The 22,657-nt window shown below is 40.0% G+C and overlaps 1 protein-coding gene and 1 non-coding gene across 4 annotated transcripts; one reads left to right on the forward strand and one right to left on the reverse strand.

The window, feature by feature from the left end:
* Positions 1-7,822: 7,822 nt before the first annotated feature.
* Positions 7,823-7,895, reverse strand: trnak-uuu. Its single transcript has one exon. It is a non-coding gene; the product is annotated as a tRNA-Lys (tRNA).
* A 436-nt stretch (positions 7,896-8,331) lies between these two features.
* On the forward strand, positions 8,332-16,008 carry nek3 (NIMA related kinase 3). 3 transcript variants are annotated; one of them, XM_044032880.1, is made up of 13 exons: positions 8,332-8,680; positions 9,068-9,161; positions 9,259-9,356; positions 9,448-9,531; positions 9,616-9,683; positions 9,768-9,854; positions 10,963-11,017; positions 11,712-11,912; positions 12,123-12,240; positions 13,487-13,657; positions 13,745-13,861; positions 14,021-14,138; positions 14,819-16,008. In XM_044032880.1, the coding sequence occupies exons 1-13, from the start codon at positions 8,561-8,563 to the stop codon at positions 14,883-14,885; spliced, it is 1,398 nt and encodes a 465-aa protein (XP_043888815.1). In that variant the 5' UTR covers positions 8,332-8,560; the 3' UTR covers positions 14,886-16,008. The 3 variants fall into 3 exon arrangements, with proteins under 3 accessions (XP_043888815.1, XP_043888816.1, XP_043888817.1); XM_044032881.1 differs by having other exon boundaries at positions 13,751-13,861; XM_044032882.1 differs by lacking the exon at positions 14,819-16,008 and having other exon boundaries at positions 13,745-14,089.
* The last annotated feature ends 6,649 nt before the right edge of the window (positions 16,009-22,657 follow it).

The raw sequence follows: 22,657 nt of genomic DNA on the forward strand, positions 1-22,657 counted from the left end.
ATTTAAGGGAGAACACGTCAAATTAGCTTTTAAGTCTTGGCAATGAGTGAAACGCTTCCATATCAATTAATCTGCACTAATTAATTTTTTCTCTTAACAGCACCCCAGCAAGATAATCACTGCCCTCAAGAGCAACTCTACGTAAAAAAGATTTTGTGCTTCTCTGACTCCAATCTCTATTAAGATATTGCTTAAATGATGTTGCTGCAGGATAACATGAAGCCATAAAGAACCTTACGTGACCTGTCGCCCAGAAAACATCAGTATCCAAACGTTTCGGAGACTTCAGGTGGTGCAGTTTGATCAATGAGAGAATAACACTGGTGCTTTGTTTCACGTTAGCTATGACGCAAACAATCAAGGTTCTCAGAGGCTTCAGGACAGCTAGTCTTTGAAATCACTCCGATCTTACTTGATTACGGTTTTCCACATATTATTCTTGTAAAAAACTGGAACTGTGGAAAAAAAAATCGGGAAACTTGAAGCTCATGTGTCAATATCATGAATATAAACTGTAATTTATCGTAAATATTTTACATTTAAAGTGTTAACCTTGAGCAGTAGGGGACTGCAGTGATGCTGTTGGGAAACTGGAGCGGCCTTGGTAGAGCTTTGCTGTCCAAGTATTAATTCATTTATCTTCTGCGTCTTGTTTAATTCTACCACTTTCATTTTTATTTACTGTCATTTTCCATTAGACTCAGCTCGACTGGTGAGTGTCATCGCTGGAAGAGTCATGAAGGCGATGTCCGAAGACAAGAATCAAACCGAACAATGCCGAAACTGTAGATCAGTTAAAAAGACAAAAAAAATTCTTGAAAACATGCGTTAATCGCCAACATTTAGGAAAGGAAATGTCTAAAATCTCAATATTTAACAGAGGAGTCTGGTGTATTTAGCGAAAGCACAGCTGAAATCCGGCGATTGTGAGTCGAATCACAACCCATTCAGTACCGAATCTTTTTAATGAAGTGATTCTAATGATTCAGTACATAGAAAACACCTGCTACACACCTACTAGTTAGTGTGTTTGTGTTGCGTATAAAACAACATTGTTTGTTACATCCCAGGCTAAGCCTCAGACATATTCAAATTAGCATTAGCATTTAGGCAAACGCATGGGAACGGCATGCTCGTTAAAGCTAGCTGCTAACTCCCTGGCTGCCAGCCCTGATGTTCTGTAAACACTAAGGATATAACTGTTGTTTTGGTGGGAGAAGTCACTTTTGAGCAGAGAGAACATGGTTTTGAATGCTGTGGTTTTTCCACTCTTTTCGAGAAATGCGTTTACTTTGAGAAAAACTGTGAGCCATTCACCACACACATATTTTATTCATTTTCTGTTTCCCACTGTGATTAAAGGAACTTCCTGTTCACTGTACACGTCTGCTTCAGCAGATCTGACCATTAGGCTTCATATGGATTGACGAATAAAAGGGAATTTGAGAAAACATACGCTTGGACGAGAAGATCGGAGACAGCTGCTCATGCGGGAATCAAATCAAGATTCACCGCTTCACCCACAGTGATACAAAGAGGCTGAGTCAGCAAGATATTTCAAAAGAGTTTCGTATCGCGGAGAAGAAGCTGTTTACCTTTAAAGGCTTTGCACACTCACACAAGAGTTTATGTTCTGACTGATGACACCTTTCTTCAGGTTCTCAGTGGGCGGAGCTATGTTGAGTATTACACAGATTCACCTGGGGTGGCTTTAGCCCTGACAAGATGTTGATTTATACCCACATGCGTTGAACCGTGTCACGTTACAGGGTGTTATTTTATTACTGTGGAGCTTGTGTACACACGGGACACAAGAGAGAAAATGTACCTGAGAGCCTGCGGCGCGTTCACCTTTTAAAAGGAAACACCATCCATTTTGAGGTTACATTTGTCCTAGATCCAGAAGAGGTCCCTTTTATACAGCAGATGTTTAGGCAGAATCTCATCGTCTTCCTTAACAGCTCAGGTCCTGAGCCTTATCAGACTTAACGGTCATCAGCTGGTGAGTGATTTGAGTGTGAGAGGAAGCACAGTGGCTCATAATGGTATAAAGAGGAATGGAACGGTGCCATAATAAGAAACCTGACGGCACTAAACACCTGTCCAAGTCTGGCAAGGCTGTGAGTTTGTATTTTACAGTTTACTTCTCACATTGGCTGTGTTTAAATTAACGTACATGATCAGACTAAAGGATTTGTGATTGATTATGATAAAAATGCTTTATGAACAAACCAATCCGAAGAAAGGGAAGAAAATCTGTGTTTATTTGAACAGTTGTTCCTGGTGTGAGTTATCATGTGTCTGCCCAACATGAACATGACATACATGGATTTCCACTTGTGATTTTGCTGGAAATGGATAGAAACACGGCAGGAGTGGGAGTCTGGTGCGGACACAATTTTCTTATTAAATTTAAAATAAGGCTGGGAACACTGAGCTGGGTTCATATGTATATATATATATATATATATATATATATATATATATATATATATATATATATATATATATACATACACATACACATATACATACATCTGACTCTGAATGAGTCATGAACCTCATCTGTGCGCATACATATGTGTTTTTTGCAATAAATCCACAAATCTGCAACCATATGCAATTATTTAAGTCATCTGAGCAAATAAGCCTCATTCTGTAAACCCAGATTTTTGCTACGGTTAATACAGTATGCTGATTATGATCTAGCCAACTATCATTGTATTGTTGCCGCATAGGATTGTGGGGCCGCACTATCTCCTTTCCTTTCGTAAAGGATGGTCCATGTGTTTTTCTCTTCTAATAGAGATACGAGAGAAAGCAATAAAGGCTAAATCTGAGCTGTTTCAAATTACTTCTGGGTCTCAGCACTTATTTGCAAATGTTCCCGAGTATATTTAACTGCTCGAATGAACCCCAGGGCCACGAAACCAAGTGGAAATCGGCCTTCATTTATTCTATTATTCACACGTGTAGTTTTTCACAGTTGCACGTCGAAGTGACTCCTGTGGAAATAAAGCGAGTGTAATTTGTTCTGTCCAACATGTGCAACAAAGCTAAGAAGAGAATCAAAGACTTGTCAATCAGGACCTGTCTGTGCACGCTCACGCGGTCCTGGCGTCTCATCAGCCAAGACCAATTACAACCGCCTGCATGTGTGCAGGGTGTGATCTTCAACCGTCAGACGCACCAGGACAAAACTGCGTCTTCTACTAAACTGTGGCATGTTTGTCTTGTACAGTTTAATGTAACCTTGGTTCTGTGCTTATAACTAAAGTGTTAGCTTACGGGCAAGTGTGTCTAACCTATTCTACCACAAAAAAAAAACACTTAAAACAGCATGGGTTGCCAGACCACCAGCACAATTACCTGCAAAAACAAAGCACACTTAATGTTTTCTATCATTTTCCTGTGTGCAAGCTCTGTCAGAAATGATGGATCCCGGTCCTTTTGTGGTGAGTATACGTCATATGTTACGTAGAGCCATGGTAAACCGTGGTACGTGTACCAAAAGTGGTACACAAGCTTGCTCTGGTGGTACTACCCAAAATACTATTCTGAAACAAATAACAATGAGAGTCACCTTATCTTTCGCTCCATCTTAATCTAATTTCACTGTACGATTGTGTGAAGTATATGTGAGGAAGAGAATGATGATGAGAGAGGTAAATATCTTATTGGGATTAAATCTGCCTCCTGTGAAAAGTCTGTAGCTGACTTTGCTCGACCTTATTTACACCGCTGTATTTTAGCGTTGGTGATAATGGTGTTACTTTAAGAGCCCAATATCTTTTTCAGGTGGTACGTGGTATAAAAAGTTTGAGACCCACTGGCGTGGATTACACCACTGATCTCAAAAGACAGATGAAAACGTCTGCTGCGCTCCAGTTTTAAAAGTTCAACACATGTCTCAGTAACATGCCTCAGGTGTGAGCTATTCCCCTCCTGTCTTCAAACTTACCATGAATGGATCACTTCATCAATAGCAGATGCCAGTTTTCTAAAGGAAAAGAATAGTAATACATTTTTTAAATCCCTCTTCCTGATCTTTGCCATTTCATTCTTTCCACATATTCAGGTTATTTTATTTTTTGTTCTGAGTGGCACTGGGGAATCACAGAAAAAAAAGTACGAGAGAGGAAAAACTCAAGTTTCCTCCCCGAGTCAAGACATCTGTGTCTTGTATGCTGTTAGTATCAGTGAAAGAGCTGCAGAAAGCAAGATGGTGTCACCTTTGAAGCTGCTTCAGTGAAAGCTCAGACTCAGGCAGACAGATTATTTACAAGCCAAGGTGAGAGACCTGGCTGTAGAAACTCTCCAAGTTCCTCAAGACCAAAGGTTCCTGCTTTCACAGATGTTCTAAAGAAGTGGTATCATACCTCTGGGAGTTTGAAAGAAAGAAAGAGAAAATAACATTGTGAGTTTTGAAGAACCCTGTGCAGATGGCACAGTTTTCATTCAGTCCCTGAATGGAGTCACCATGCACAATTTAAATCATAAATTACACTTCAAAGCCTCCTCCTCATTCGAGGAACACAACCCCCTATAGATAGCCAAGATAAGAAAGAAAATATGAGTGAGGAGAGTGCAGATATATCAGGACCCTGTGGAAGACTTGACTGCAATGTGAGATACTGCATATATGCAGAGGAGAAACTCTGTTCATTATGATAAACTCTGCTATCAAGCCTCGGCCGGAACAATTAGCTGAGCGGACCCAGGACGGCCTGATCAAGTTCATTTAGTAACGTCTATTAAACAGAGGTTTTACAAGGAGAGTGAACACAGTCCGACTTAAAGCAAACATATCTACAGCGAGCCATTATCAGTTGACAACAAAGCTCTACGTCAGTCTGCTTCCTCACCATTAGAGGTCACTGTTTCTCACACACAGGACCTCCACACGTGTCTGTGTTTTTATGAAGAGCCTCTCCCGTCTCTAAAATAACGCCGCCTCAGTCGAGCTCTTCTTTGATTAAGTTAATCCCAACATTTTTTTATCAGACACAAACAGCTTTCTGTTTCTGCCCCGTTGGCATTTATCCAGGTTAGTTCAACACATTTTTAAGAGTCCAGCATTGATCCTTTAATACTCAGAGAGTCCAGGTTCCTTGCTTGGTTTATTTTTAAACTGCTGCTCCTGTCCAGTGCCACCATGTGAACTGAAACGGCCTCAGTCTTTGCTTAACAGCACCTCACTATAATTTGTTAATTTGGGTGTTTTAATGTATTGCAGTCCATTTCTGTTGATTATATTCATAATCGATTGATGTGTCGAGAATTTTCTCGATTAATCGACACAAAATGTCACAAAATGTAGAAAAAATGTTGATCACTGTTTGCCAAACCTGGAAATGACGATGTTGTCAAATGTCTTGTTTTGTCCACAAACGAAAATCATTCAGTTTGAATGATTTCTTTGTTACACGGAGAAAAGAAACCAGAAAATATTCACATTTAGTTAGCTGAAACTATCAGAAATCTTCTTTTAATAATGAAAAAAGCCTGAAACCAATAAATCGATTATCAAAATAGTTGACGATTCATTTAGTAATCGATTATTTGAGTAATTGTTTCAGCCCTAATTTCTGGTCCTTGAAAATTTGTGAATTTGAGAAAACATTTCAAGGCCTTTAAATGTCTCCCTCGTTTGCTACGACGCCACCTACTGTTTCACACCCTGCATTGCTTGATGGCCAACGCAGGACAAATGTTGAGTCTTAATTACTAGAGTGTTGTGGACACTGTCCACTGTCTCTCTCCATCATTGACGAGAGAATGCAGGACAATGAGCGAGCGAGAGAGCAAATTTTATGTGACGCCTCGGAAATGAAAATTCCAAGATCTGTCTCACCAAAGAAAATTACAAAGACTGACTTTGACCAAGATCCCAAGGACAATCACTAAACTCAATAAGAGTGGACGGCATGGACAAAGCGGTTGCCCTCCCACTTTAAGCTGTGTCAGTACATTCGGTCCTTGAATTTGAGAGAATTGGTCCTGGAAAGTCCTTGAATTCAATGTCAAGGTGTGGGAAACCCTGGTTATCATAGAATAAGAGAAACAAGATTGATGGCTATGATTAACCTGTATTTCCTTCTATGTGACTTGTATTAAATTACAAATAACAAGCAGGTGAGATCATTTAATTTATACATGCAGCTAAAGAGCCGATTCTAGTCCAAAAATACCCATGAAAACATTAGTGACAAAGTTCTGCGTCTGTGGTCGGGGTTCTGAGGTAACATCCTGTTTCTTTTTGTTTCTCCTGTAACGTCTTTCTTCTCTGGTATTCCAGACGTTTGTGCGGTCGCCTGGGACGTCCACCGCTCTGCTGTAATTCAACACATGTTCGCTGCTACAATCCTGTGGTGACACGAGTCCCCGAACACTGTGGAGGAAGTGTTCTCCTGAAAACATGAGCAACGTGAAAGTGCTCTGATACACAAGATGCTGTATCACCAGAAGGCTTTTCAGGGGAAATTAAAGAAGCAATAAAATGTATTCATCTGTCTGTTTTTGCCGTAAATGTGATGCAATATAAGAATAAGAATAATAACATACACACTACCTTTTTATCAGGCTGTGTTTCTGTCTGCTTCTGCCTTCTAGTGGACACATTTGATTAATTCAGCTTTAAGGTGCCTTTCACTGTAAACCTGGAGCGTGATTCATTGTTTTGTGGTAGCCCTCTGTACATGTCCATCACGAGTCAGTGCCTGTTCTTTTCAGGTCACTTTATAGGCATTTCAAATTTCACAAATTCTATCCGATTTAAAGAAAGAATTTGAGCGCTTTTTGCTCAGGTGTGTTTATATAGCTGTGGAAAATGGGAAAGCAAATCATTTCACCAGACTGCCTATAGGTTGTGCTGAAAAAAAAAGTCACTATATTGCACACTTATAGCCTCTGTATATGCGTTTTAATATAGTAATGGAAAAAAGCAGCCTAAATACTCTGTTCTAAAAAATTAAAACAAAGGGTTATAGAAATAGATGGAAGATGAAATAAAGTCTGACAAAACAGTTAAATACTTATGTCATCATGTGCTGCCCTCAGGTCTTTAGGAAAAGTCCTCATTGTTGAAAACTGCCTCTGTGTGAGGTTTAGTTCTTACATGATATTATAGATATCAACAGAAGCTCACTTGAGTTTCACAAATGGCTTCTATCCAAAAACTGAGTTCAACCACAACATCTTTTATTTTTACAGCTCCAGAAAAATGTCCATAAAACAGCCTGTGTAGCATATTCTAGGAGCTGGAGACAAACCGTTGCTTTACGGCCAATATTTACCTCATTATTGTCTTTATTCTCCTCCTGTGGCGGAGTTTAGTCGCTGATAGGTGCAGCCAGGACGCTGCCAGAGAGGTAATGAGGCAACATTAGACACTTGGACTCACTGTGCAGTCGTTTGGCCCACGAAGCATGATGAAGGTTTATGCTGCGCAAGATGTTTGGGGAATTCTGTTGAAAATTAAAGGAGCATAGTGGTGTAAATCACAAATCACGTACACTTTACATTTGTGCTGAGCATATGCAAAAAGCATGCCATGCATTTGATGTGTATGTGTACAGTTCCAGTCATTTCTAGCTATTGTTGTGGTCTTAAAAATATTTTTTTAGCTGTTAAACTGTGTTTACAACTGTAAAATATGTTGCTGTTTATTTATCATTTATATATATATAAAAGAATTTCTAAATATTATGGATTATTTGTTTTCTTCTTAACTGCGGAAAATCGTCTTGAATGATCGTTTGAAAGTGGTTACGTTAGAGCTCTGTACACATTTGGTGAAATATAAGGGGGGAAAAAAAAGCATCGCCCGAACAGGGACTTGAACCCTGGACCCTCAGATTAAAAGTCTGATGCTCTACCGACTGAGCTATCCGGGCTCTGAACATCAAGTGTCAAGCAGGACAACTTAAAGTCACGTCTATTCATGTAATGTGGACTTTATTTAACGATAAACTGAAAGTAAATGAGTTTTTTTCATTAATAGGGTATTTATTTATTCTTTTTTTTTTTGGCCTTATACTTACGCTATTATGCAGGGGCCTGGCACGAGCACACACTTTCCTGGGTTCTCAAAAAACATGCATCGAATGAAAGAGGACGCGGTGAAATGTATCACTAAAGCGCTTAAACACGTCAACGTGTCAACATTAGCCGGACAGAATCGGTTATTTCAAAATGACTGTGGTGGTTTTCGCTGAAAATGTTACTACGAGACGTGAAGTAGGATTTTGGAGATTATAATCTACTGCCATCTAGCGGTGAAAGAGCGTGTCACGGGCACGCCCGGTCCCTCCTAACTACGTCACACAACAACACGGAAGTGGCCGCGGATCGAACACCGAGGGGCACATGTAGAACAATAATAAATCCGTGTTTTCAGTTGAATTAGCCTTTATTTTTCACACGTGTTGGCGGATTTCTCAATGGAGACTGTTTACATTTATATAAACCTTTAGTTCCGGTTGCTCAGTCTGTTGTAGCTGTATGTTTTTTTGTTGATTTTCAAGCGCTGTCTTTCTTTGTTTTGATTCAAAGGAGCTCCATGGAGTCACATTATTCACCGCTGAGAGTCATCGGTGAAGGATCGTTCGGCAGAGCTTTGTTGGTGCGGTGTAACAACAGTCGGCAGGAATATGTGCTCAAAGAAATCCAGCTGCCAAAGGTCAGAGGGAACACTTTATATGTATATATTTAACACATGTCTGCATGAGAAATGTCACTGGAGGCTTTTATTTTGAAAAGCCCTACTCAAAAAACTCCAGTTAATCAATAAAACCAGAGCAGTAATACAATAACATATATATATATATACACATATACATATACATATATATATATATATATATATATATATATACATATATATATATATATATATATATATATAAATATATATGTATATATATATACACACGTTATTGTCTGCCGTGTTGGAAAATGTAATTTGCACTGTTCAGATAACCACATTGCTGCCTCCACAGAAACATGGAGTTTTGCATAATTGTAAAATGCATGAAATCACGCTGTGTCTGTATTTGCATCTTTATAGAATCAGAGTAAATTGGAGAATTCGAGGAGAGAAGCCGTCCTGCTGTCCACAATGAAACATCCCAATATCGTGGCCTTCAGGGAAGCATTCGAGGGTAAACGCGCTGTAAACTTGAAGCAAATGCAGCCTGTGGAGTCACACACACACACTTATTGTTGTCATTTGGATGATGTGATGTGTTTGTTGTTCAGCTGATGACCTGCTGTGTATTATTATGGAGTACTGCAGAGGAGGAGACCTGTTGCAGAGGATCACGCAGCAGAAAACCACACAGTTTTGTGTTGATGATGTACGTCTTTAAACTAATCTCACACTTCATTTCATTTAACTGATTAACTTTCCACTTAAATCATTGTTTTTATGGTTTGTTTTTCTTTCAGATCTTGAGGTGGTTTTCTCAAATGTGTGCAGGTGCAAAGCACATCCACGATAAGCGAGTTTTGCACCGAGACCTGAAGTCCAAGGTACAGAAGCCTTTGTGAATCAAATGAGTCATACAAATAAAGCTGCATCGTCTAACATCATAGTTTTGTCGTTTCCTCACCCAGAACATTTTCCTGACAGATGACGGGACGATTAAACTCGGGGACTTTGGCTCAGCGTGTGTTCTCAACAGGTAGGAAAAGAAAAAAAGTTTGCAATTTGAAGGTACTGCACTTTAACGTTGACTCTTTTTGTTGTTGTTGTTGTTGTGTTGCAGCTCAAAGGCATTCGCTCATTCGTATGTTGGGACTCCGTATTACGTAGCTCCAGAAATCTGGGACAATAAGCCTTACAACAATAAGAGGTAAGTGTGAATGAAGTGGGAGGAAAAATATTTAAGTTTAGCTAAAGTCGCTTCAAATTAAATGCACAAGAATGAATAACATAAGTTATAAAACTGTCAAACGTTAAAAGCAATTTTGAAAAAGTGAGTTTTGTGGTTGATTGCAAACGGGATGAAGCAAAAAATAAATAAACACAAGACATGAAAATATTAATGCAAGGATGATGAATTGTTATGGATGACATTGCTTTAATTTGAATTGTAAAAACACATAGAACAATCAAAAATAATCTAATGAAACTGCAGCCGTTATTAGAAAATTATTAATTGTTCAGTCCTAATAAACCGTTGGAACCGTGGTGCCATTTCTGTCGTTCGATCGCTGGATTAAATTAAAAAGATCAATCACCAAATTTAATAAAAGAGAGCTTCTTATTTTAAAGCCATTATACACTTACATGCTTATGGCTAGTTTACCCAAGTTCTGACAACAAACCCTCGATAAAGTTTACACACTGGACATTTTAAAATGTTCAACGCTCGCCCACAGTTTCCCCTCAAGTCGATTCTTTTCCACCACACAGATTGTGAACACTGTGCTTATTTGTTAGCCGTTGGTTGACGTGACAGTGCCAGAATTCTCCAAAACAGTGTTTGCTCTCAGCTCAGCAGTTGTTAAATAACTGTGTGTTTGTGTCTAGTGTGTGTATTTACGTAGGGTGCAAATCGCCAAAATGTAAAATGGCCGACTTCCTGTCGAGTTGAGGCCATGGTTCCGATCAACTTTTTTGTCCGTCTTGGTCTATAACACCTTCCCACCAAGTTTCAGGACATTTTGGGCTTGGTTTTCATCTTAGGGGGGCGCTGTAGAGCCCTTGAGCAATGCACGGGTTTGGGCACTATACCGATATCACATTTTTGCCAACATCATATATAAGAAAACAGACAGAAGTCTGAAATTAAACACAGTAGATGAAAGTGGTGGGGGGTAGACAAGTCTGAATAAGAGAATTTTGAGTTGAGATTTGGGACGTTATTGTTCGGATTGTGTGATTGTTGTGATGGATTTGTGAGGTAAACTGATTTACCTAACTGAATTACCCTCTGCCATGTTTTGTGTGTCCCGCAGCGACGTGTGGTCTTTGGGCTGCGTTCTCTACGAGCTCTGCACCCTGAGACACCCGGTACGTCCCCTAACCCCGCGCTCTCTTTGTGGGTGATACCACCCAGTGTGTGACGGGGGGGAGGGAAGTGACATAAAATAAGCTGGTGGTTCTGATATAATAAGTAAAAAAATAACCGGAAACTTTGGCAGTTGATGATGAGGACATGTGAACGGGGAGGACAGGTGAATTAAGGTCCCTGAGTGAGAGAGAAAGTTGAAGCATCTGTGACCTTTGACCCATGTTGACTGACACATTGTGTTTACATATTTTATTTTGTCAGCACATTAATTTGTAAAGATTTAGCCTTTAATTAAAAACAATTCACGTGAGATTTGTATCCCCTTGTCCTTTTTGCACGAAATAACCTTGTTAAGAAACTAACTAAATAACGTTTTAGTAAATGTTAAACAAGCTACTTTTACTTGAACTTGAGTGCATTTTTACACCAGTGCTTATCAAAACATACACCCAGACGCACACGCATGCGGCCGCAACAGTGGGCCTCGTTCCCGACAAGCTGTCAGTAAATCATCGTGTGAACCACTCTCTGCACAGCGAGGTCCTGCTGCTGTGGAATGATGGAGGCCTGTTGTTATCTTCAGCTGACTTCTATTATCTCCTCGTGTGTGTGTGTGTTTTCTGAGGCTCTGATGTTGCAGCGTGGGCTGTTTTCCCACAGATCCTCACTCTCCACTCTGTCTTATGTGTCCAGTTCCAGGCTTCCAGCTGGAGGAGCCTGATCTTTAAGGTGTGCCGGGGCGCGTACCCGCCGCTCCCCGACCACCTGCCCTACGAGCTGCGGTGTTTGATCAAGCACATGTTCAAGACCAACCCGAAGGACAGGCCGTCCCTGCACACCATCCTGACCTCTCACCGGGTCTCCAGACTCCTGCGCTCACATTTCCCCTCCCAGGTAAAGACGCGGTCGTCCTCTCGAGCTTCCCGTGCGGTGACGGACGCTCGGGGCAGGAGTGAGAAGAGTTTAAACTCTTCCACTTCCCCCAGCTGTGATGACGCCCCCCCGTGTGGAATCTGACCTTTTGACCACACTGCTGTTGGTTCAGATGGCGGCGGAGCCCGTGTGGTGCGTTTGATTTACCGCACTGCTTTAAATCTCTCACAGGTGACGGAGGAGGAGGAGGAGCGGGGGAGGAGGATGAAGCACTGGGACAGAGGAGGAGGAGGGAAGGTGGCCGAGCTGCTGCGAGAGAAGAGTTTGATGAAAACGACAACATTGGAAGGTAAAGAACACGTAAACATGTACCGAGATCAGCGGAGACCTTTTCTTAATAAACAAACAAGACACTTCACTCCAGTGTGTAAGATTTAAGTGATTGCTGGTGGTTGGTTTGTTTTTTTGAGTGTACAATGACCTGAATATTTTCATTACCATGAAAGTAGCCCTTATATTTACATAAGGAGTGGGTCTTCTCTACAGAGGCGGCCATGTTCGACCACTGTGTTTTTAAATGGACAAATGAAACACTTTTTTCAGTTTTTGAGCTGAACATTTGTCTTATTTATTTAGAAAAAAAAAGTTTGAGAAAATGTGTCATGTTAATTAAAATAGAATAAATTAAAAATACTTTTTAGAGGAAATATCTTGTTATTTCATAAAAACAGAGCTTTTTATTCACTTTTTCAGTAAGTAACAAAGGGTTTGAATATCTTAATATTTTCTTAATTCAAAAAATTACAACAAAATTCCTTTTGGGGGTAAAAAATATCTCATATATATTGAGAAAAACTGAACTTTTTTACTTTTCAGTAACGTAAAGTAATGTTCTTGTAAAGACCAAAAACCCTTTTGAGAAATGATCACATTTATTCAAAAACAAGAGCTTTTTCAGGTCAAATTGTTAAGGCAAGGCAGTGCTGGACACAAGAGCACGCAGGCGAAGAGAGAATGCAGCTTTCACAGTTTATCGATGATTGGGGGTTCACAGATGAGCTGGACTAATGCAGGCGGTGAGGAAGCTCTGAGCGTAGGAGAGTGCAGGAGTCAACAAAGCAAAACACAAACAAGGACCTAAACACTGGAGAACGCGTGATCTTCAAGAGAGCCGTGATGTTTACCACACAGACGTCTGTGGCAATCTGGCGACGAGCGGCTGGAGAACCAGGAAATAAGTAGAGGCTTGATGATTAGATTGGGAGCAGGTGTGCTCCTGCCACAGGTGAACTGATTGCATGCTGAGGCGAATGCAGGAGAGAAAGGAGGGGAAGTAGGCGGAGCATGACAAAAATGGTCTCGTTAACACAGGAAAACAAGGCTTTTTCCCAATTTCTTTGAAAAATAATCATGTTTATTCAAAAACAACAGCTTTTTCAGGCAAAATGTTCTTGTGAATACAGAAAAACTCAACTTTTTCCCATTTATTGTGAGACGTTATCACATTTATTCAAAAACAACAGAGCTTTTCCGGGAAAAATGATATAATTTGCCTTCACAAGATAAAACATCTTCAAATAACCCTTTTTTTCCAGGTGTGGAGATGACTGAAGGTCGCTGTGAAAGCAGAGAGCCCGGTCGTCGCAGACACTGGACGACTGAGCGTTCCGACTCTGTGCTGCAGGTGCTGGCAAACAAAAGCCTCCTCTCATCGGACAGCGCGTCCTCTGTGACCGGCCGGACACTCATGAGCTATAATCATGAAAGTATGAACATCTGTACTCACTAAAATGTTTAAATAACATGAGTTAAGTTGAGTTAATAAAAGAGAAACTCATTTGTTTGTTTGTCGGAACCAGAGGACGACGTGCAGAGGAGACGATGGGACAAAGATCCTCCTGAAAGACTCATGAGTCTGTTAGAGAAGGTCCAGCTGAGCAGAGCCTTCAGCACCTTCTTAATACACAATGGTTTGTAGAAGTGTTTCAACACACTTTAGACAGGCAGTCTCATGGAGTCTGTCCTGGCTGTCAATCTGCTCTGCTTTATACCACCGAACTTAGAAGAGGGGGCGGAGCCAGCAGCTGTAACAGTAGTTGAATTAAAAACAGACTTTACTTTCGTCACAGGGGACGACCCGCTGAAAGGACCCCTGTCTCAGCCTCAGGGCGACGACACGGATGGCACCGAGGAGGAAGTGACCGCCGACGAGCAGCGACTGGAGCCGCGCTCTGATGACGACGACACGTAAGCGCATTTTTCTGTCGTTACAATAAAACCCCACATTCTTTTGCAATTCTTAATTTACCTTTAAAACCTCATAGCAGTAGTTTTGTGTAGGGAGAAAATATGAGTTTCAAAATAAAGCACAGGGACGTTATTACAGCGATGTAAACACCTCATATTAAGGTCCAGTGTGTAGGATTTAGGGATAATATATCAATTATATCATTAGTCTATGATTGAACTAAGAACTGATGTGGGTTTTTTGTTACTTCAGGTTTAGTCTTTGTACCTGATTTGCACCAGAAATCCAGCTACTTCCTGTTATTACTGTTGTTTTACAGCTGTGTTTGCCGCCCACCACAAAACAACAGAAATAACCCTTAATCCTAACATGTTTTATAAGAAGAACTACTAAAAATAAATATTATATGTATTTATAGTCCCTGAAATTGCTGTAAAGTACCCACACTCCTCTACAGTAGCCCTGAATGGTCAAATCAAACACTGGCTCGAGGGAGGAGGTTTTTGAGTTTTTATGCTGCCTGTAGGCCACCGTAGTTTCTCATATATTATTAGATATTAGGTATTCAGTTTCACACTATCTGAATCACACACACTGGTTCCGTACACGTTAAGAGGCATTCATTGTAAATGTGACCCCTGAGATTTAAACATGTGATTTTTTTGTCGTCACTTTGCAGAGACTTTGAGGAAGAATCTCCCTGTGACTGGATCGATGAAGTCGAACACATGTTTGCGGAACATTAAAACCCCTCGCGACACAGAACTGTGGAGGACTCAGTTGTGTTTACGCCGCCATGTTGGCAGGAAAAACAACTGAACTGCCAAAATGGATGTTGCCAGTTTCAAGCCACCAGAGTTCACTGGACACTTTAAATCAAGTAATATAGTGCAGAACTTGACAGAGTAAATATACAATATATGGACAAAAGTATTCAGACACCTGAACAACAACCTATTAATAATGTAATAACCTATTCAAATACATATACTGTAGATGCTGTTGGTCCCTCTTTTGCAGCTACAACAGTTTCCACTCTTCTTGGACGACTTTCCTCAAGATTTTAAAGTGTTTCAATGGGAATTTGTGCCCATTCATTCTATAGAGCATTTATAAAGTCAGTATCCACGATCTCTGTTCCGGTTCATCCCAAAGGTGCTCGATGGAGTTGAGATCAAGGCTCTGTGTGAGTCAGTCAAGTTAGGATTAGGAAAAAAAGGACTTTCCTTAAACAGTTGTCCCAAAGTGTTAAGATTGTCCTTCACTGGAGATAAGGGACCATAGAGACCAAAGCCTGAAGGACAGCCTCATACCACCCTTACCTTACTTTTTGTCCACATAAGCTACTTTTCCACCCACCTACATTTCCAAGAACCTTTATTACCAGGAACTTATTAACTATTTTTTGAAAAAGAGTCGCTAGAATACTCGCTAAATATAGTGTCAAAGTTGCTAAGCTGGCAACACTGAAACATCTGCTAAATGTGTCCCACCAATCAGCGTACTTCAGTGCACAGCCCCGCCCCTTTAGAGTTCGTGGTAATCTGAAAAAGATTGGCCTATTCCAGACCTGGCGTATTCCGACTTTCTTCTACTTTTCATGGAATGTCAGAAAACACTTACATGTCACAATAAAAAACATGTTAAATTAAGATATTTAAGTTAATTAGTGTTGGATATGAAGTGTCAGTAGATTCTCATCACCTTATGTTCTACACTTGTTTTCATTTTATTTATACAAATAAACACACATCTCTGCTTTTTTACATAAAACTTAAACGTGTTTGCCTCTTAATGAAAACTATATGCAGATATGGCAAAATAGTCCAAAAAAAGACCGTAGGAAATAAAGTAAATGGGAGAAAAGAATGTGGGCGTTTTCTTGCGGTATAACAGTGAAACAGTTTTCAGTATATTTAGTTTCTGTCAGCTCTCTCTGTCTCTCTGTTGTATCCAGAATGTAGGTCACAGGTTTCTTTGTTAATCAGGCGGATATTGTGTGAACCTGTGTGTCTGTCACAGCTGAGGTTAATCAGTCTGACTGTGACAGAGCTGATATATGCAGGTGTGAGCGGTTGCCACGCAGTTGCTTCAGTGTGTTTTCCATGTTGAGTGGGCTGGGTTCTCAAAATGTGTTTCTCTTGTTTGGTCATTTGTTTAGTTTTCCTCTGTCGAGTGAAAGTTTGTTTTGGGCAGTGAATGTTTGGAGTGTGATGCTTTGTTGCTGAATCCATTTAGATCACGATTTAACAAACATATCATTGTTGTGACTTTATCTTACTCTTTGGACCAAAAATTGAACGAAACATTTCTTGACACAATATCCCATCAGTCAAATTGCACAGTCGGGCTGCAACTAACAATCAGTGTCAACAAATCAATCATGTGGTGCAAATAAAATATCAGAACATGTTGAAAAATGGTCTGATATTCTGAAATCAGTGTTGAGCGTTTTGTCCACAATCCAAAATGACTCAGCTTTAATGATTTCTTTGTGATATGAAGCAAAGAAACCAGAAAATACTGAAACATCAAAGAAACTTGTTTAATTTCTTAAACAAAATGAATGTTGGGCTAGAATGATGTTGTTTTAGCCCAACGTGTTTAAGTTTAAGTTTCTTTCTTTTGTGATCAAACTACTTTAAACTAACTTATTTAAAACTTAAATCTTAAAACACATTTCTACTCTTTGGCTTTACCACAAATTTTATTGTTTTACATGTGTTTTTTTGGAAATTGCCTGAAATGTCCCAGTTTTTGGGATCAATAAAGTACTTTTATCTATTGGGAAATAAACCTTTGGTTTTCTTTTGTTGTATCTTGTGGTGCCATGTTTCTATGGCATGTTTTAAACTACTTTATTGTTTCTGTTGAGGTCTTTTAGGTCCAGTGTTTGTATATTTAATTGATTTTTATTTCTCTCTTTTTGTTTCAGCTGTTTTTAAAGTGCTTCTTGAATAAAGTTGGATTGGACCTAAAGGTGCTTTAGATATTTCTATACCTTAACTGAATCATATGTTGTTGTTGTTGTTGTTGTTGAGACTGCGTCTCATCTGGAGGCTCCTGTTTTTGCCTCTTGTCTGGGGGGAAACAGGAAATAATAGAGTGAATGAGTGAGTGAGTGGGAGCAGCTGCTGCGTCTTTAATGGAGGTCGGCACTGTTTTAAACACTTTTGATGTCAGTTTCCTCTGAATTATCAAAAGTAGACTAAACATGTTGTTTCAGTGACGCACAAAACCAGACAAACGTCTGCTGATCCCTTCTGATGTTATTTTTAATTTGTTGTAGGACACAGAGAGAGAGAGAGAGATGACAGTGTTAGTCCTTCCTTGACCACTAGGTGGAGCTGCAAACACTGACATGAACCTTGTGGAGAACGAAGGAAGGGGAGAGACATTGTGCCCCGAAAGAGCTTGAATTTGACCTTTTATTATTCCTGGTGGCTGGTGTGTAGGACAGGAGTGAAACATCGAAACATGTATGTGTGATTTAGAAAGCTTGATGTTGAATAATTCCGGCGGCACCGTCTGTGAGAAGAAGTGAGCTCATGGAACAAGTAGAGCCTGTTACCTTCAGCGAAATAAAGTGTCTCGACGGAGGAGAGCAAACAATAGCTGAGCCCTGTGTGACAACAGTGTAACAGTGAGACCCACAGGCACGAACCTCGCCCGTGACGGTTTGGGATCAACAGGATATAGATACAAACCCTTGAGTCAACAAAACCACAGTGGTGCTGATTCACCAACAGTCACAGCAGGGACGGATTAAAAAGCTGCTCCACCACGAGGAGCCTCCCTCCCATTGGCTCCCAGGGTGAGAGCCTCCACAGATAACTGTGTATCTGCACACGATGGGTGTTTTATTGAGGAAACTGGGGGCTGCAGCTCCTCCCTTATCTCCAAGACACACTGAAATCCCCCTCCAGAGCTCCAACTCCAGCCTCCTCCAAGTTATTGCTCTACTTTATTTTGTTTTTTACCCTTATACCTCCATGTTTAAGTTAAGGGAATATTGGGCATGTGTGTGCTCTGCAGATCATCTCTGTGCTGGAGCTTTTATTGTGGAGAAACAACAGCAAGAAAACAGAGTTTCAAGCATATTTGAGAGTAGATACACAAGCAAGGAACTTTGGTGCATCTTACTAGTGATGTTTACAGCACATCTGAGAACTGACTTTTACATAATTCCAGCCACCACTGCTGCAGACATTTAAATATTACTTCATATGACTTTAATTGCTACATTTTATTGTAGCTGAGCTTTAGCTCTTTAATTCATCTATCTAGCTATCTATTAGCCAAAAGCTAGCTTAAAGTTAGCAAAAAGCTAGCTTAAAGTTAGCTAAAACCTTTGTTATCGATCTATCTATAATTGATAAATGATAAAAAAATGTTTTAATCTTTCTTTTTTTCATATTGCACTTCAGATAAAGGTGCTTTATCGCTTTATAGGGGCTGGCCATCGTGTTTCTACGGCAACCCGACTGGACAAACCTGCTAACGCCTGCATTTTGTGTTTTTAAAGTGGAAGCTTACTTCATCTTTTGTCATATGAAGGCCACCGTAGTTATGTGACTGCCCAGAAAAGGGGAGGAGTGTTGTAATCTGCAGTCTCACCAGTGGGTGTCACCATTTCTCACACACTGAACCTTAAAAACACATCGGTGTCCATTGAAATGCTCAGTTTGATCGGATTATTCAACGGTTTACTTGTATAATGTCGACGTAAACACCTTTTAAATCTTTTTAAACACGTTTTTATTTGTGTTGAATTCTTTATTTAACACATTATGTATATGGACAATTACAGTAATGTCATATGGACAACATCTGAATCTGGTCTTAATGTGATACTTTTCCCCGCCCCTACACTTTTTGTATTTATATCGAATCTTTCTTGACTTTTTCCTACTTATTTATTTTTATTAAAGCTCTGATGTGAAAAAAAAACCCTGGTATTTAAAGCTTCAGAGAGGCGGCTTTATTCCTCCTGAGCTGTTGGTTTGGAGTAAATCGTGCAGCCGTTTCTTCTGGGTCAAAGGTGCAAGAAGACCTGACTCGAAAGGCCTGACTGAACAGTTTTATGAAGTTGTAGCTCAGAAAATATGGAGTTGAAGGGAGCACATGAACAGGAGCTTCCTCTCGCAGGAAGGATATGAAATCGTGTCTGTGGTATCTCAGTGGCTATAAATGGATCAGGGAAGAAATTTCTCTTTTTGAATGAGCTACTGTGTGTGGACCAGTAGTCCCCATGGAGACCAAAACCTGGTTCTAAAGTGGCAGAACCTAATTTCTTGGTTGAGTTTGAGACTAAGATTTGGGTTGTGGTTAGGGATAAATGTAATGACTTTATTTTTGTAACATTTGGACTTTTTTAATATTGCGACTTTATTCTGATAATATTATGACTTTTTTCTCATAATATTAGGACTTTTTTAATATTACAAATTTATTCTCAGTCAGTTTTTTTCCCTCTTCAGTTTGGCCCTCATACTCCATAGTATAATTCCAGCTCATATATAACATGATCACTGCTGGAAATGAAACTCATGATATGACTCAGACTGGAAACTGAACTGTGTGACACTCACTGTGAGCTGTCATTTTTGCTCAAACCACAACACGCCTTGGTTTTACATCTCACGCCAGAGAAATCTGTGGAACTGAGGAGCTCTTCATCACTTCCTCCCTGTTCTTTAAGCTCTTCATCACTTCCTCCTTTTTCTTTAAGCGCCTCACACCTCCAGCTACATCCTGTGTCTCAGCGTCTCTGTTTCAGATGTTGTTGCATCTCTGAACTCGAGCATCTAATCTGAAGCACTTTATTGATTCAGTTTTTTCTTGCTGCGCTGACTCTTGCTGCTCTTTATCAAAAGATGCACTTTCATTGTGTCTGTTCTGGCAAAGCGTGCGGCACACCTCCACGCTGCTGATGATGAAATATAAACGCTGGTTATCCGTCACCGTCACTGTCTGTGTCACTGCGTCTCTGCCTGTTTTTTGTGAACGCAGCCAGCTTCACTCAGGAAGAGCTCTGCAGATGTGAGATGACCCAATGATCTCTGTCTGGCTACTGATGCTGATACTGATCTCTCACTGTTTCTTATTCAGAACAAACAAAGGGGAAACCTTCGTTTTGACATTTGAGGTCTGGTGTGTAACACTGAGGAGGGTTATTATCGGCAAAACAAAACTCATGAGTGTGTTTATTTAAGTGGATTATTATTATTGCACTAAAACCCAGTTTGTTTTTTGTAGCCTGAGAATAAGACTTTTACATATTTATTTTTACATCACATCTCATTATCTCTCTCTATCTACTTTACCATAATATATTTATTTAATAATGTGTTTACTTCAATACCTGACAGCTGTTAGTGTCTGTATCCTTCACCCTTTCTGCAGAATCTCTCATCTTTATCTTGTCATGTACAAACCTATATGCAAATTAATAAAGACTTGAATGACTAATAAACACATAAATGCATTGCAGTTCTCTATGTTACAGTATCTGTTCCTAATAAATAAAACAAATAAGGCATGATGAAATATGACAAAAGTACAAATGACACATTCGAAACAACCAAATGTTTGAGGGTCTCCCATTTAGAAGCAGAATCTTTTTATGCATCAATCTGACAATAATAATGACACATTGTGTTTAAATAAGATAAGTCCAACGCACAAAAGTTACGATAAAATAAAACGGACAAATTGAACCTACCTACTCAACGTGGGCGGAGTCATCACTGCACGGCAGTGCTTTCGCTAAATACACCAGACTCCTCTGTTAAATATTGAGATTTTAGACCTTTCAATAGTAATTGTTGGAGATGAACCCCCATTTTTAGGATTGTTAAGTCTTTTTTAACTGATCTACTGTTCGGCATTGTTCGGCTTGATTCTTGTGCCGGACGTCTCTTCCTGTGACGGCACTCTGACCAATCAGTGGTCAGTCAGCGTGCTTGGAACCTCGCATCAGGGACTAAAAATGATGCTCATGGTAACGCAGCTTAACCATGCTGTGCTGAGGCCACCTGTGTTTTGTTTGTGTATTTCTTGGAGGTTTCATAGCATCGCTGGTTTCTGTGATGAAAACAATGAAACCTATGAGTCACTCAGTAAAGAGTAAAGTGTTTCATGGGGAGCAGCTCTTCCTGTTAATACAATAACACTTGGGAGTCTCTTTCTTTGCAACTCTAAATATGGGAGTTGTCATTGTTATGATTATTTCGGGCCCCGCGCGCTGACCCCTCCATTGTGTGCGGCCCCCGTTCAGTCGCTCCACGTCAGACAATAGAAACTGATTCATCATCATCTGCTGCTCACACACACAGTGAAAAAAGGTCAGTTAAATTTGGATCCTTTGGAACATGATGTGCACCTTTTCACAAAAGGCTGATCTCACAAATCTTTATATGTCTTCAGAACATGTTTGTGCCACATTTTATTTGCCTTTTTTCTGGCTAGGATCTAAAGTTTGCTCACCATTTTTTCCCCCACCACACCAAACTCCATAGAGAAAATCAGCAATTTCACATCACAGCTCACATGAGTTGTCAATCCACCACTGCCTTCATCAATAAGTCAACACGTGTTATTTTGTGATTTCGGTGTTTGAAATTATTAGTTCAGATTAATGTCAGTGACACAAACTGACCACACGAGGCAGCAGTAGACCAGCAGCTCCTGTTTCCCCGACAAGCTTAAAACACTGATTTTCTGAATGGACTTTGGTGCAGGAGTGGTTGACAAACTTTATGTTTGAGGAAAAACATGTGAGCATTTTCTTAAATTTAAACAGGTGTACTTCTTTTAAAGCTTTACCGATTTGTGCCAAAACTTCATATAAACACAATTCAAACAACCTGAACTATCCTTTTAAATGCTGCCATTGTTTATGACTCACATGTGGCCGGTGACTCGTGCAGGCGCTGGTCCACCTTTTAGGCAGGTTCACACAGGCTCTGCTGGCCTGTACTACAGTTTATTTCAAGAAATTAAAAGAAACCTACATTACTATGGACCTGCCTTCTTATCAGCCTATCTTTACAAAAATGTAAACAGCAAATACTTAACTGAATGGATTCATGATGGAACAGGTTGTCTTTCCAATAAGAACAGGAATACCGGAGCGTAAATGTTTAAATCTTGTTTTCCAAATCAAAAACGATGAATTAAAGCTGGAAAAAGGGCTGAAACGTCTGCAGCTGCACAGTCAGTCAGTCACAGCGATCAATGCCACGTTAATGGTTAATGTCTTTATCGCTCTCTGAGCACACATGTTGTTCTGTGTTATTATGTGTATGTGTGTGTGGTGGTGGTGGTAGCGGTGGGGTTAAAGATTTGCTGAAGGACCACAGCAACTGTATTTCCTGCTCTGAAACGTTCGATAAATGGCTCATTCTTTATTCAATAATTGGCGACCGTTTTGAAAACACTACGCCACTGTTTCAGGCGTCCATTCATCACCGTGTGGAACAGCAAACCTTTCATTCTGTGCACATTTTAAAGTTGT

This window comes from Solea senegalensis, linkage group LG8, assembly GCF_019176455.1.
Source record: "Solea senegalensis isolate Sse05_10M linkage group LG8, IFAPA_SoseM_1, whole genome shotgun sequence".
Taxonomy (NCBI): Eukaryota; Metazoa; Chordata; class Actinopteri; order Pleuronectiformes; family Soleidae; genus Solea; species Solea senegalensis.